At 35.9% G+C, this 15659-nt stretch overlaps 3 protein-coding genes across 4 annotated transcripts; 2 read left to right on the top strand and 1 right to left on the bottom strand.

Moving 5' to 3' along the window:
* The first annotated feature begins 1990 nt into the window (after positions 1-1990).
* Positions 1991-5260, top strand: LOC113761707 (FAD-linked sulfhydryl oxidase ERV1). 2 transcript variants are annotated; one of them, XM_027304807.1, is made up of 6 exons: positions 1991-2289; positions 2711-2863; positions 3136-3183; positions 3866-3930; positions 4452-4529; positions 4967-5260. In XM_027304807.1, the coding sequence occupies exons 1-6, from the start codon at positions 2041-2043 to the stop codon at positions 5073-5075; spliced, it is 702 nt and encodes a 233-aa protein (XP_027160608.1). In that variant the 5' UTR covers positions 1991-2040; the 3' UTR covers positions 5076-5260. The 2 variants fall into 2 exon arrangements, with proteins under 2 accessions (XP_027160608.1, XP_027160609.1); XM_027304808.1 differs by having other exon boundaries at positions 1994-2289; positions 2711-2788.
* On the bottom strand, positions 5191-6278 carry LOC113761708 (histone deacetylase 6). The gene is made up of 3 exons (XM_027304809.1): positions 5917-6278; positions 5665-5793; positions 5191-5541 (listed from the first exon to the last, which is right to left on the bottom strand). Exons 1-3 carry the CDS (start codon positions 6090-6092, stop codon positions 5355-5357), a joined length of 492 nt encoding a protein of 163 aa, XP_027160610.1. The 5' UTR covers positions 6093-6278; the 3' UTR covers positions 5191-5354.
* A 1345-nt stretch (positions 6279-7623) lies between these two features.
* Positions 7624-9728, top strand: LOC113761607 (40S ribosomal protein S29). The gene is made up of 3 exons (XM_027304675.1): positions 7624-7782; positions 9105-9204; positions 9519-9728. Exons 1-3 carry the CDS (start codon positions 7721-7723, stop codon positions 9525-9527), a joined length of 171 nt encoding a protein of 56 aa, XP_027160476.1. The 5' UTR covers positions 7624-7720; the 3' UTR covers positions 9528-9728.
* The last annotated feature ends 5931 nt before the right edge of the window (positions 9729-15659 follow it).

Here is a 15659-nt window from a genome sequence, read left to right on the forward strand (position 1 = left end):
AAAGACTTTCGGAAAATAGAAAATTGAACAATTCTATCGAATCTTTCCTCTTGGTACAAGCCCCACATGGAGTTTTGAAACTTCGCTCTTTACTCTTTTTCATTTTTAAAAAAAAAATTTGAAACTGTCTTTTTTTTAGAGAATTACAATTTTGTCCCCAAATTTTAGAATATTAGCATTTTTAATCCTTAAAGTTTGCATGAAGGTAAATATAGTCTCAAATATTTCACTTTCTATGTATATTTAATCCTAATGATCGATTTTTATCAATTATTACTAGAATTAGATCATGTTTTAACTACTAATTATTTAAAAACTAAAAATTAATAAAATATTGCTAATCATGAACTGTAACAAAAGATGACTAATTAGTCATCTGGTCACATGAGTAATTAGTTTTTACCTTTTTTTTGTCAACCAAATATTTGTATTTCTGGATTAAAAACTAATTACTCATGTAATCGTCATGCAAGTAACTAGTCCTCTTTTACTACAAATTATGGCCATAATAATTTTTTCAAGTTTTTAAATTCTTTTTTAAAAAATTTAACTCATGTAACCATCATATATTGTTAAAGGAAAAATTAGACCAATCATTTCTCATGTATTGTATATGGTAAATCTTAATCTCTCAAAATTAAAATGATTAATTTTAGTCCCTGATGTTGGGTTTGGATTTTATCCTACCAACCGTTTATTGAATAAAACCCAAGCCCAACACCTGACATCTAGAAAATGGTCGTTTCTGGTCAATTAAGGACAAATTTAGCAATTCACTTATTACTTCTCACCAAATGTTATCGTTTTGACAAAAAAAAATTATTACTTCTCACCAAATGTAAAATGACTAACAATTAACTCCTCCCTCATTTTTTACACATTTACTATCTTGTCTCTCTTATTCTTTCTCCGTCTTTTTTTTACTTCCACCACCTTCTATGTTTTCTACTTCCCTTCTATTTCCTTTCCATATTTTTCCCAACACTATTTTCCTTTCTAGCATTGTCGCTATTACTCATTTTCTACCATTATCTCTTCCTTATTTCTCTTTTTTTTTTTCTCTCGCTCTCTCTCTCCCCTACCTTCTTCTTTTTTCCATATTTTCTCCCATCTCATTTGCCCTTCCACCCGATCTCCTAGAGACTACAAGGAGAAAGGGTGAAAAGACGAGTGGGAGGAAAGAGAATGAGAGTGAGGGAAAGAAAGAAAAGAAAGGAAGAGAGGGATGGTGGCAATGGCGAGAAGATGAGGGATAGAGGAAGAAAATAAAGGTGGTGGAAAAAGATTTGAGTTTAATTAAATTTGTGTAGAAAACAAGTGGGAAAAAATCGTGGATTAAGTGAGAAATAGGGTCAATATTATGTGAGTTGTTAAATTTGCCTTAAAAAATTGACCACATGATGGATTTATGACCTCTCTAGCTAAAATTTGACCGAAGAGGTAATGAGGGACAAAAAGTGAGCATTTTCTAGATGTTATGGATTAAAATCGATCATTTTGATTTTGAGGGATTAAATTAGAGAGGATTGATGTGGTTTTCTCATTATTAAAGTGTGGAGTAAACAGACAAAACTTTTAAAAAAAAAAGACAAAATTTGATCACAAGCAGGAATGGCAAAGCCTTCCTTAATATATTCTCAATAGAATTTAACTAATGAATAATTTAACTAAGGAACAAGTAAAACACATGGGATCGGTTACTGTGAAAGTGTGGACTCGACAAAATTGCACTAAACAAGGCTTTAAAATGCCTTTTTTTTTTTTGGGTGAAGTTGTTGAAGTTTTTGCTCCAATTAAACCATGTCAAATGACATTTCATTTGTGTCAAAATTAAGGAAGAAGGTTCTACAATGAAATGCATTACTCTTCCTTATTTTTCACATCACAGTTATATGGTTAGACCTAATGATTGAACCGATAACAACCTTAATCCGGTCATTTATTCCGGTCTATGAACGGTCTGGCTTCCTAAAACTCATCATGATGGTTTATACTAATAGTTTTCTCGCGGCATTCATTTGTCCAACCCCGGAGTACACAATGTCCCAAAACCCGTTCCAATCTCTCTTCGGGGCGCTCTTAAACGTCTCCAACTGCATTCAAACTCATCTCTCCCAATTCATAAGCTTCCCCCATAACAACAACCCAACCACCAGGACAAACCACTATCCCTTCCCATTATTTTCTTTATCTTCTTCGTCTTTGCCTGGAATTTCAGAACCAAAACAATCATACCTCAATCCTGCCAACACTCTTTTACTCCGGCCGGCTGGACAGCCACCCGAAAAGGTCCTCCATTTACAGTTGTTTATCCGCAGTAACATTTATTTGGACTGAATTTCTCTGGGATATATTGATTTGTCATGACAGATATAACGGTGAAGCGGATGCTTTATAAACGTTTGTTAAAAGTCCTGAACCAGTTTTTTTATGGATGATCATCCTTTTTTCTTTTACACTGTTTATTTCCACTGGTATTTTGTACCTTTATCGTTGCTAATACCTAGTATTAGTGGATATTCTCAAATATGCGTGCAAGAGATGGAAAAACTTAACCAGCGTCAGCAAATTGAATAACATTGGTTCCTACTTGCTATAAAGTTCCAATCTATGCATACATGCCCTTGTGGCTATTTACTTTTGATCTGGCCCCGAATTTGCATTTCCCGTCATGTCAAGTTTGTTGTTTGACGTAGTTTGTCTTTCTCAGAATAAAGCAGCTGGTCCTGTGACTAAAGAAGAGCTTGGGAGGGCCACTTGGACTCTTCTTCACACTCTTGCTGCTCAGGTCCTTGATAATCTTAGTTCGTGTGTCCCTATTCTTGTTCCCATTTTCGGAGTTGTGTTTAGCACCATCTCTCGTGTATGATTCTTCCAGTGCTTGGTCTTTATTGCTGCTATGTATTTTCCCTCTTTGAATTGTGTTTTGTTATTATGTAATTTGCTGGGTGGATAATACTTTTTGCTTGATTTTGAATGTGTTTTGCAGGCGTCCACAATTCAGTTGTCATTCCATGAACGTTATTTACATAGTGTCTTTATATTCCTGTTCTTGTTATCGTTGTTGATTTATGCGTAGGATGCTTTTCAGTGTTCACCTAGTTGTTTTCCTAATGAGACTTCTGCATTTTTCAGTATCCAGAAAAGCCAACTAGGCAACAAAAGAAGGATGTAAAAGAACTGGTATGACACTCTTTGACCTTGTATGACTTCTTGTTCATCACATTGAATTCTCGCTTCATTCAGCAATTGCAAAAGTTTGTTAGTCCTTGAACATGAGAATGAAAATCTAGCTATTAAAGGGGCTTTGTAATGAATTTTGGGGACAGCTTTCTTCTTTTAAATCACTGACTTGTTAGACATTGGCTTCTGATGGCGTTGGATTAGATTCTTATGTAAATCTCATTTGGGAAATACTGAATGATTTTTTATCTTTCGGCAACTAATGACATTTTTTCAAGATATTAACGAGTAACGTACTGATTTTAGTTCCCTGAAGACCAAAATGGTTGGTGCTCTTGTAAGAAGGGGGGCATCCTTTTGGTTTTGCTGTTAGTGTACTTGTTAAACTCAGTTGTGCATTGGAAGCTTAACAGTGAACTTGCTTTCGTCCCCCCTGTCAATTTGAGATTTCCAGGGCCTAATGGTTTTGTTTATCTGCATCAAAGCCTAAAAAATGTTTCACCATCTTATTTGCTCAAGCACTTGATTTGTGTCTTTGCTCTTGAATTAGTGGTTGTAAATCTGAGTTTCCTGTGATTGCACCTTATGCAACATTTAGAGAATGATTGTGTGATAGTTCATTAACACTTCATACATAATTGGTTTGCTTATAGCATCTGATGGATATGCACATGCAATGCAGATGGCAATATTGTCCCGTATGTACCCTTGTAAGGAATGTGCAGATCACTTCAAAGAAGTTTTGAGGTGGAGTGCTTCTTTCCCCCTTATTATTGGGCCCTTTTCTTTCATAGGCTGGAATAGATTGGCCATTTTTATTAATCATCTTTCCGACGTGGACATTGAGGAATCTCTTCTATAGCTGAATGCATACAGGGATAAAGGGTCCTCTTATTGGTGACTGCGTGCTATTCCTATCAAGCTAGTGGATTAACATCCCTGGCTAATTTTCCAATTCTGAATACCAAAATTCGTGCTTTGAACTACGGGTCATTCACTTTTTTGTTTATTTACCCATCAAATGACCCGTATGACAATTAGGCTTAGTTCTCATGTTAAGTTCATAAGAGAGATATGGAGCAACTTCATGTGTGGGTTTTAGGATTTCGATTTTTCAGCTTATATAAGTTACGAGGGATTCATTCTGGTAATTACCCCTCAACAAGGTTTCCTATATTTATCATTGCCCAACTCTTAGAATCTACAAGCTTTCTTTCACTGATACCATCTAAAAGTAATTGACCTTTTCTCCTCTTGGATTTTGGCAGAGTAAATCCTGTACAGGCTGGAAATCAGCATGAGTTCTCCCAATGGTTATGTCATGTACACAACGTTGTGAACAGAAGGTACTTGTTAGTTTACAGTTTAGGTGCTCCTGAGTTTCATCCCTAAGGTTGTCAGGGGCTCGTTTGTTAGATGCTAAATGTTTCTTTGCTTACGTGAAGAAGGTTGGTTGGAAACTTCCCCAAATTAGATCACCTCACTTACCCAGTCTTTTCAAAAATTAACATGGTCATTTTTGTGATAAGTAAATTTTATATACACTACTAGTATATACGTATACTTCAAATTCAAAATTTGCACAAGTGATATGTATCTAATGGTGATAGTGTATACACTAGCAGTGTATATAAGATTAATTCTTTTGTGATTATGCTTTGGATTACCGCATTTACATGTTATGCATAAGTGGAACTAGGATTGTTGTTACTCGAAATTTCAGATGGCCTGAAATTGTAACCTTGTAGTTAAGAGTTGATTTGTGCTTTTCTGCTTTCAACAGCCTGGGTAAGCTGGTATTTCCCTGTGAACGAGTAGATGCGCGGTGGGGTAAGCTTGACTGTGAGCAGCGAGCCTGCGATCTGCAAGGGGACGAGAATCCTTGGGAATGAATCATCTTCTTGAAGTGATGATACCAATCTCTTATCCGATGAAGACATCAATCAACCGGGAAATCCCGTCAATGTTATACTTGACTTCGATATTAAACTGTATCAAATAATCATATAGAGGAGAATCGAGAGCGGAGAGGCCGCTCCCATTTCATATAAATGCATTTAACCAGGTAATTATACAATTTTTTGAAACAGAACAGATGTAGAACCGACAAGCTTCCAGTAAAATCTACCCCAAACAAAAAAAAAAAATGTCTGCAACTTGAACTGCAATGGTTAAGACTGCCCCCCAGAGGACGAACCCTCTGCCTTGTGGTCAGCTAGGTGCAAATCCACGAGCGCCCGGAAGGGCGGAGCTTCACCAAATTTTAGAATGTATGCAGTTTCATAAACTGGTCGCAGCGGCAAGATTACTTGAGCATCCAAATATGCGTCGCAGGAGAAACACCAGACTGATAGATCGCTGTACGAATTCCCAAATTTTTTTTTGTTTACCCCAAAAAAAAAATTTCTGGTTATCCATCCAATTTATACGACAGCCGTTTGAAATTTCATTTTTTATCCAATAAGAGGTAGTAAATTATACCTGTAGCTAAGTGCCAAACAATGATTATTTTGTTGACGATAATGCTCAAGCATGTGTTTATTAACAAAACGGCTGCAGAGCACATCTTCGCAGCTTAAGCAGAGCCAGCTCTCTTGAGGGTGTTGGCACCTTCATAATTGATATAACACCAGATTTTTAGCATTGTTAAATAAATTTTATAAATTATGTATTTACAAAATTAATCAAAAACAAACGAAAAAACAAATGGTGGTTGTTTCGGTGAAAACGCACCTGTAGCAAGGAGTATCTGGGGGCGGAATGTGTGTGAGGTCGGAGGATAAGGTATCAAGGTGATCGCAGTGGGTCAGGGCCTCCACCCAACCGGATCGGGACCCGTATAGGAGAAGTTCGTCATCGTCTTCTTCTACGATGTGAGAAGACGATGAAGCCTCCTTGCTGCTGCTCATTGATGATTGTTTGTTCTACGAAATTGACGATCAGATTGCTGCTTGCTGCTGGAGAATCCGGTTTGGGAGCTCTGTAATCGGGTTTGGGCTTGGGCTTGTATTAGCGTTCTTCGTTGTCTACTTCGCCTGGAAGCGTTGCCAAAGTGAGCAAACGCCGCTGTTAGGGGACTACAACAGCATACGAGTCCTTGTCTTTTCCCAAAACTCGTTCTAGCCAATTTGCGGCTAATTCGGTAAACAGAAAATTGTACTTTATGAAACTTTTTAAAAAACACAGTCTAAAAAATTTGCTGACCCAATTAGCTTTTTTTTTTTCGAAAGAATTTCTCCATAAAACCTTTCCAACATGTAAAATGAGAAGAAGACAATTGGCTCTATAAAAGCTTGGGAGATTCTATCATACTCTTTAAGTTTAATTTGTCACTAAGTCATAAAATAATTTTAAATTTAAATCACTAACAAGTAGTTTGGGAGCGCAGGATGAAAAAAAAAAGAAGAGAATGAGATATCTCAACAGCTAGTTTGGGACTAGATGATGGAAAAGAAAAATAGAGAAATATTATCTTAAGTTATGAATTTTTTTTTTTTTAAAAAGAAAGAGAGTATATTTTAATGTTGTTTGGGAGTTTAGAAAAGAAATAAAAGAATTTTGGATATGTATATCAATAAAATTATGTTCAAATAACAATTAAGGATACAAGTGACATTTTGAAAATTTTTACAAAGCCTTCCTTGGGACTTGTTTGGAATTTTTTTTTTGTTTTCATGAATATTCTCTCTATATCTTTTTTAATTATTTTTTTTCCTTCACATACATTATATCATTAAAAAGTGCTACAATAATTTTTCTCCAAAAACTCTCCCAAAAAATGCAATCCAAACATACTGCTGCCTATGTTTGGGCCGGAATTTTTTTTTTCCCAATGTAGTTGGGAAATAGATTTCTAACCCCGCACAAACAAACAGGTACTTTCCGTCACTTTCTTTGTTTTCTCACCAAATATCAGCTGCCAAGTGCACAGTAAGAAATTAAGGTAGTACTGTAGTTTCCTAGCGCAATCATAATTTTTTTTTAAAAATTAAGGGTATTTTCGATAAAACTGAATTTTGAAAACTTAAATTTAAAATTTAAAGTTTAAATTCATTAAATTACTGAATTATTAAGTACTAAATTTGACGCATTTGAATGTGTATATCACATTAAGTGATAAATTATTTACTTATCACTTAATTTTGATAACAAATTTTGTTTAATAAAAACAATGTTACTTAATTAATTCAGATACTTATTTTTTTATTATCAGCCTTTGAACTCTTATGATTTAAATATATTAAATTATAATATCGGATCTATGCTCGTAAAAGCAACTGAGAAAAGATAACAAAAAAAGAAAAGTGAAACTAAATCGACGGGGCAAAATAGTCAAATGACTTAAGTATGTTCCCTACTGTCCCCCTTGCCTGTCACGCGATATCACTGACCGAACTAGGGTTTTGGGCCATCCATTCCACACTATAAATACTCTCTTACAACCCTGTTAAACCTCCTCCGCCTTCAGTAATTAGGGTTGGCTTTGGCAGAAATTAGCAGCCGCTGAAAGCTTGACAGAGAGGAAGACGATATCGAGATGGGACACTCCAACATCTGGAATTCTCACCCTAAGAACTACGGCCCTGGCTCTCGCGCCTGGTAACTACTACGATATCTCTATCACTCCTTTTCATTTTTTTTCAAACCAAGATAATTATTTATGTTTAGGATCTGCTACGTGCCCTGCTTCTTAGGTTTCATGTCTGGTTCAGTTTGGTGCTAAATATAGTGGGAATTACTGGAGATGGAGAACTTTTATTGCTTTTTGAAAAATATTTGGTTGTTGTTTTTCCGTGATTTGTTTCTAGCTGATATTAGGGAGCGAAAGAACTATTTGTATGCTACGAGTTAATCTTGATATAAAGTTGGGGAATTAGGAATTTAGGATATGCTCGAAACGATAATGATTTATGCATTTGGGTTGACTTGGATTTCAAATCCACAGTACAAACCATCCTGTATCGTTTGGACAGCGCACTTCCAATTCACTCATTTAGTACGATATTTTGAGATCCCTCTGTTCTTTGCCGTTTCCCTCCTTCCAATTTCACCCCTAAGTTTGTATTACACCAAAAATATCTCGAAATTTGTAGTTCAGAACAACAGCATGATTGTTTATGAACACCAGTTTGAGCTTCAAGATTTGGCAACTAATAGAATTTGTACCATTTTTGTAGCAACCATTTGTTTGTCTCTCCTCTTAAAGACTAGGTTGAAGTCAGCACTATTGCTCTGATTTGGAACTGGTCTTGTGATCCGAGAGTCCTGTAACTCGTGATCTTCGTAATATGCCTATGAAGTGTTTATTTATTTGTGTGAGCAACTAGTTATTTTGTATTTCAAGTCCTTCTCTACAATTAAATTTTTACCAAACAATTTGTTTGGATTAACCTGGATTTCAAATACTCAAAATCCTGCATGAAATCTAATTCCATGAACTTAGACTGATCTTTGTGGGAGTTTTTGTACATTTGATCGTTCTTAGTCCCATTTATTGTGGTTTGTCAACTAGTATAATCTGGTGTTTGTATCAGTGATGTTGGAGTCCTTGATTGGATTTCAAGAAATTGTAGGTTTATGGTGTACTGCCTTTTATACTGGATCATATGGTATATAATCTTGTTTTCAAGTCAAATTGGTCCTAATGATGGGTCAATGTGATTTTCATGCTAAACAAGTCTTTTGTTGTTGATGGCTCAAGTGAAATTTGGGAGTTTAGTAAGCTGTTGTAAGCAGTATTTTGTAGTGATAATGGTATTATTCGCTATGGCGTTTTAAGAATTGTACCTGACCACATGGATATTTTCTCCTCCTGGTGGTTTGGTGCTTTTTCTTTTTTAAATACCTGGAGGCTTTTTTTGATTAAACTATTTGTTGATTTCAATTGTTGCTTATTGGTGTGTGTTGGTTCGTTTTGACAGCCGTGTGTGTGGAAACTCGCATGGTATTATCAGAAAGTATGGCCTGATGTGCTGCAGACAATGCTTCCGCAGCAATGCTAAGGAGATTGGATTCATTAAGGTAATGGATTTAAAGTTTTAAGAAAGGAATGATCATACTGTTACCTTTTTTTTATTATAAACTAATAGAGCTACTATGATGTGGTGGTGGTTTTCATTGTCATGTCAATATTCATATTCATGTTAGGACCTGATTTTGTATTTAAATTTTCTTGTGCCTGTTGTTCTAGATAGAGTATATGCCAGTTTAAGAATTTTGTTAGTTGGTTGTTGGCACTCTATGATACTGAGTTATGGGTCTTGTTTTATCATTTTTGTGTTCGTCTTGAATAAATTACTAAATCATTCTGAATTTTCTTGCATTTGTCCTTGCAGTATCGTTGAAGGAAAAGGTCGTTGGCTCCTTGCTAGTGGATTTTGTTAAGCAAGCTGCCATTAGAGATAAATGGATCCCAAGTTGTTATTTGCTTTGTATTTTGAACAATTTTGGCTGTTCTAATTTGTCATTGAACTTGAATTGGTATGTGAATCAACAAATTCTACTATATGCTGTTCTTTAATATAGGGTATCACATATTTTCTTGATGTTGTCCTTCTTGTGATTATTTTGTGATTATGGTGAAATTTTTATTTCTGTTATAAGAAATTGATGAATTGCGGGCAATGTTCTTAATTAGTTGGTTAATTCTCTTGAACCGAATATTCTGGATTGTATGTGTTTTATGTCGATGGCATGATAAATTGGTTAAATTGGTTCATTGTGAGCAAATATAGATTTGTATGGGAACGGATTGCCTTACCCATAAGCCTGAAAGGAAATTTGCGTGGATGTCTGGAAAATCTGCACCGTTCAGGCAGATGGGGGGACATAAGCTGAAGGGATGAGACATATGAGAAGCTCTAGAGCCTGGTTAAAATACGAGCAGGCCTAGCTTAGTAGATAAAGGATTGAGTAGTCGAAGTTTGTCAGAAGCTTGCTGTGGTTGGGTCTTAAAACCAAGAAAATGGGAGAGGAGGCCAGTTTCGAAATTTGTTGGGCTACCTTAGCAACTGAAACACACGTCTGATTTAGACCAAGAATTTGGACCGGACCAACAACAAAACCCACCTCCTCCCACCCTTATAAAAGAGCTCTCTCAAAACCAATAAATAAAGGAGGGAAAAGCTAGCAAGTAGATGCAACACCTTAGTGTTTGGTTGAAAATTAACATTCATAGAATTAGAAAGATTGAGAATTTGTAAAAACAAATTAAATATCACAAAAACAACAATCAGTTTTTGACCGTGATGGAATACAGAAACGATGTAAAAAATTCAAAATTATCAAGTTAGCAAAAGAATATGGGTTTATTTACAATTTAGCTAAAGTTTATGAATGAATATAGATTGCTAGAAAAGATTGAGGCCAATTTGAAAATTTACTAAACTACAGTGGTCAATTCCTCACTTAGTAAAAAATTAGGGGTAAAATTTCAATTTAGCAAAAATATAGAGGTTACTGTATAATTTCACCAAAATATGAGGTAAAAATATAATTTTCTTTAGGGTTTAGGGTTTAGGTACGGGTGCAACCGTTCCTAGCGATTTTGCGCATTTTGCACATCGTGTTACTTTGTTTGCACATGACTTAATTTTGTTTGCACAATGTGTAATTTTAGACAAATTTTTGTGAGTTTCACACACATTGTGAAAAACGAGGTACAAGAAGTGATTTGGACCGTATATTTTTTTTGGGTCAAATCTTGGCCGTGTCTTAGCCGTGCACTGTTCAGGGACAATACTTCTGATGACCATCCCGACCCCGTCTCCCGTTCGGAGAACGTCAGCTGAAAGGATGAGACATATACGAGCAGCTCTAGAGACTGGTACTAAAATACAAGCAGGCCTAGCTTAGTAGATAAAGGATTGAACGTCAGCTGAAAGGATGAGACATATATATGAGCAGCTCTAGAGACTGGTACTAAAATACGAGCAGGCCCAGCTTAGTAGATGAAGGATTGAGGAGTCGAAATTTACGAGCAGGCGTAGCCGCGTAGCTTAGTAGATAAAGGATTGAGGAGTCCAAATTTGTCAGAAGCTTGCTGTGGTTGGGTCTTAAAACCAAGGAAATTGGAGAGGAGGCCAGTTTCCAAATTTATTGGGCTTCCTTGGCAACTGACGTCTGATTTAGACCACAGTCCAAGAATTTGCACCGGAGGAACAACCCCAACCCCCCGCCCCCCCATCCCACCCTTATTATAAAAGTGCTCTCCCAAAACCAATAAATAAAGGAGGGAAAAAGCAAGCAAGCAGATGCAACGCGTTAGTGTTTGGTTGAAAATCAATATGATGAAATCAATAGACACGAGAAGGAGAATCCTAAATCTGTACTCAGCGGAATTTGAAATATTTTCTTAATACTTTCTTAGGGGTACTAAATGAAGATAGTATTAAGAAAAGAATAACCTCCGCGGAAAGGTTTCTGATATTATCCCTTTCTTTTACCCTTCCAGTCACTGTTTCTGTTCATCGTGCTTCTAAGTTCTAGAAATAGATGCAATTGCATGGGGCATACAGTAAGCGCGTAATGGTAATACCCCGTTCAAGGGCATCATATGATATGAATGCTCTCAGATACTTAAATTGTGAATATCATTTAGTCAAAAGCTTGTTGTATACTATGACTATCCTGTTAAAGAATGACGTAAACTTTAGAACAAGAAAAAGCTTGTTGTACTGGCTTTATCATCCTTAAATCAAACAAATAAGAAATACATTGGGAAAGTTCTGGGCCGGCGGTCTCGATTATTATTATTATTATTATTTTTTCGTGAACTGATCACTTAAAGAGTGGGCTTCCACAGAAAGTCTGCTCAGTGGTTGGGGTTTCGCCTACACTAATTGTAACATTTGATTCTACCTTAAGTATCACTTGGCTTTACTTCATATAATTCGACCGACTTTAAAATGAAACTCCGGCAGGCTTAGCCTCAGTTCAAGCAAGCACAGGGGGGCCGGCGCCTTTTATTTTAAGCTATAGTTAGTTAGGACTTAGGGCTCAAGATTTCGGCTTTTTAAATGTGACTAATGAAAATTTTGTCTATTGCGTAAGTCAGAAGAAATGTCTCGAATTCAAAATTTTTTATTTACATCATCTTCTTGCATATCATCCAACTCATCCTTTTCCGCTATTGCACTGAGTCTCTGCTCGGAACGAGGATCTTCTATTATTGATTATTAGTAATTAATTTGTGGTTTATCAATCGTTTTCTGAATCACCGGTAATCAGTTTGTCACCGTTGACGTTCGCCAGGGGGGTCCTCCGTGAAACACCAACCCCGCCCCGGCCCCCCAACCCGAAAGGGGCCAAAACGACCACGCCAACCAAGGTCTTGTAGTTCCTGTTATCCGCAATTGCACGGTACTTCTAGGCACCACCACTTCCCTTCAGTAGTTTATTAAGCTCAGACACACGGAATCCCAAGTTTGTGAAAAACATATATACTTTTGCTGATTTGTTTTGTCCAAGCAAAATGACAAAATCTCTCTCTCTCTCAAGAACTTTGATGTTAGAGCTGTAAATTGAAGATGTGAACATCCAGTTAACCAATCTATGATATCAACATTCACCTAGCTAGCCAAAACACAAAAAAAAAAAAAAAAAAAAAAAAAAAAAATCATCTTAAACGTAAGTTAATTTCGTCGTTGGTTATTCGAAAATTTCATTTCTCGCAGGTAATTTACTGAAGTACATCGTGATTAACAGATGGAAGAGTGGAATGATATGGCGCTTTGTCAAACATGATGGATGGAAATCACCAAACCATATATGACACACGGAAACGAATAATGGAACATTATGAAATAGGCTTCGGCTGCCGAGGCTTATTCTGTAATGGGCATTTTTACAGCACCAAGAAGAAGAGAATAATTCATATATGATGAAGAAGCGGAAGGAAGGAAACAACAGTAGTGTCAATAAATGCAGTAACTGCACACGTGCACTGCCATGTCTAAATCTGGACTCCTGATGCAGATGCAGTTTTAGATTGGATGTGTTTTGGGTTCATGCTTCCAAGCGTATGCATCTGCCCCCTCACTGTCACAGGACGGGACGAAACGAAACTGAGAGAGCAGACTGGGTGCAGACATATTATGCATTCTTCTGCTGTCTACCATCCACACAAAAATCTTGGTAACTGGCTTTTTTACTACTACAAATTACACCCCTCTTATGGAGCATTTAGGAGTACGTTTTGTGGGATTCATTCTAGCAACGATAATTTGTTTGGATTGGCTATTATTTGTGGGATTCTAGTAATTTTTATTATTATTCTCTTTAACAGCACACTGAGAGATGGGAATTAAGAAGAGGGGAGAGTAGCGAGGGATTTGAATTCACAGGCTCTAATTCCTAAGGAATCGACCTTAACTATTAGATCAAAACTTCATCCTCATCATAACCATGATTTAAATAATACTTAATCCAAACACGCTTTTTGAACAAAACTTTTTCAAATTATCTCATATCCAAACAAATTCGTTTAACCTAGAGGAAAAGGGAAAAAGAAAACCCAAAAAAAAATGGAAAATAAAAAGGTTTGTTTGTTTGGTTGGTTTGCTAGATAATCGAATTCTTTTTCTTGGTTTTCTTTCTTAGCAGGAAGTGCGTTGAATTTCTTGTTAAATACTTCCACCCAAAAAAAAAAACTGCTACTAGTTGAGTTGATCTAGAACAAATAATGCACCGCATATAACTTAAAACATAGTACATGCAAATATGAAAATATGACCATATCTGTCTAAAATTTTGTGAATAACAACGACTGTAGATGCGCAAGTTGTTGCAACTTCCTCTGGTTTTTGGTCGTCTTCCTTCTCTGCATTGAATAACATTACAAAGGGAAGGTCACGGGTCACCATAACTGGTAACGCCCCCCGTTCGGGAAATTAATACCAAGAAGGAAGAACATGGCCATTTGAGCACACTGCTCTGACAGGGATACATCTGTTTACGACCGGCTACATGCTATTGTCTGCATTGTCCACGTACAATTGGTCGCCTGCTAATAATATAGTTCGATCAATTCCATCGTTGAGCTTAACATTTATGGAATGGGAAATTATTTACTGGTGCTTACAAGAAATGAAGAAAGCCGGTACTGACATCATCAGCTGGGCTCTGGCTAAGTTGCTGAATTGACCTTTAATTTCCTCGGAATATCACCCACAACTAAGAATTGGAGTGCTAGGAGGAAGGCGGATGACACAAAACCGAAGGTAACAAAAGATGCCGAAGAAGAAGAGCAAGGAAAGGATAAACATGCGTCAAAAGCAAGGGAAACGAAGCTCAGATCATGGACGGAGAAAGATACATTGAATGAGACGGTGCATCCTATACGAAAGCAGCCGAAAATAAACAACAATGCAATTTGCTTGTATCATAGCTTTGCGTTTTTTTTTCCCTTTCTTTCTTTTTTGGGATAGATTAGATAGCTAGGCAATCTCGTGCAAAATCTTGCAAATTTTACGGGAACAATTGCAGAAACCTCTCCTAAGGTTTTTAACAATCTCACATGGCCCTCAAATTTTGAAAAATTTCATTTGACTCCTCTACTTTAAACTGTTTATAACTTTTAAAATATAATATTAAAAAACTCATTTTGGGAAAGAGAATATAATTTCATTCCAAATATGCTCTTCTCTTGTCATTTCTTAATTATCACAATACACTAAATTTATCTCTTAGTTTTTAGTAATTGATTGATATAGTTCTTTAATGAAAATCTAAAAGTTGATCATAAGATCAAAAAACTTTTCAATAGTTTTGTGTCATTGGTTTCAACAAGAAATGCTAAATTACTTAAACTTATGAATTATTTACAATGCTTTTCAAAAATAACTTGCAATGATTCATAATCATGTGAATTTTCTATTATCGTACCATTTTAAAAACAATACAAACAAGTGTATATACAATTTTTAACACGTTGTATCTTTTTTACTTTTCAAACCATCGATTAGAAAAAAATTCAAAAATATGTAAAAGGATTTATAAAACTTATTAAATTAACTCAAAACACTTTACAGTAAAAGAAAATATTATCCTTGTAAATTGCAAAAATTTTAAATAAACCTTCAAATATTAACTTTTGATATATAAAAAACATTCTATATTTGGTTCAGTTAGAATAAACCTTGGTATGTTTTTGTTTTTGTTTTTCGTTTATTATTAATATACTCACCATTATGTAAGACAGCAAAAGAACAAATTTGGAACGAGATTATATTCACGATCCCAAAATAAATTTTTTAATAACATATTTTAAAATGGGTTGTAAAATGATGCAAAACACCTAAAGCAAGCAAGGGAGGCAAGTGAGATTTTCTAAATAAAATTGAGAGCGCCAAGTGAAACTGTCAGGTACTTTGGGGGAGGTCTCTGAAATTATCCCAAATTTACGAGGCAAGGCTTGTCCTCAGTCGCTCAACTCAATAAATGCTGCTCGTTCACAACTCGGCTGTACAAAGTAGTAA

Source organism: Coffea eugenioides, chromosome 2 (genome assembly GCF_003713205.1).
Source record: "Coffea eugenioides isolate CCC68of chromosome 2, Ceug_1.0, whole genome shotgun sequence".
Classification (NCBI taxonomy): domain Eukaryota; kingdom Viridiplantae; phylum Streptophyta; class Magnoliopsida; order Gentianales; family Rubiaceae; genus Coffea; species Coffea eugenioides.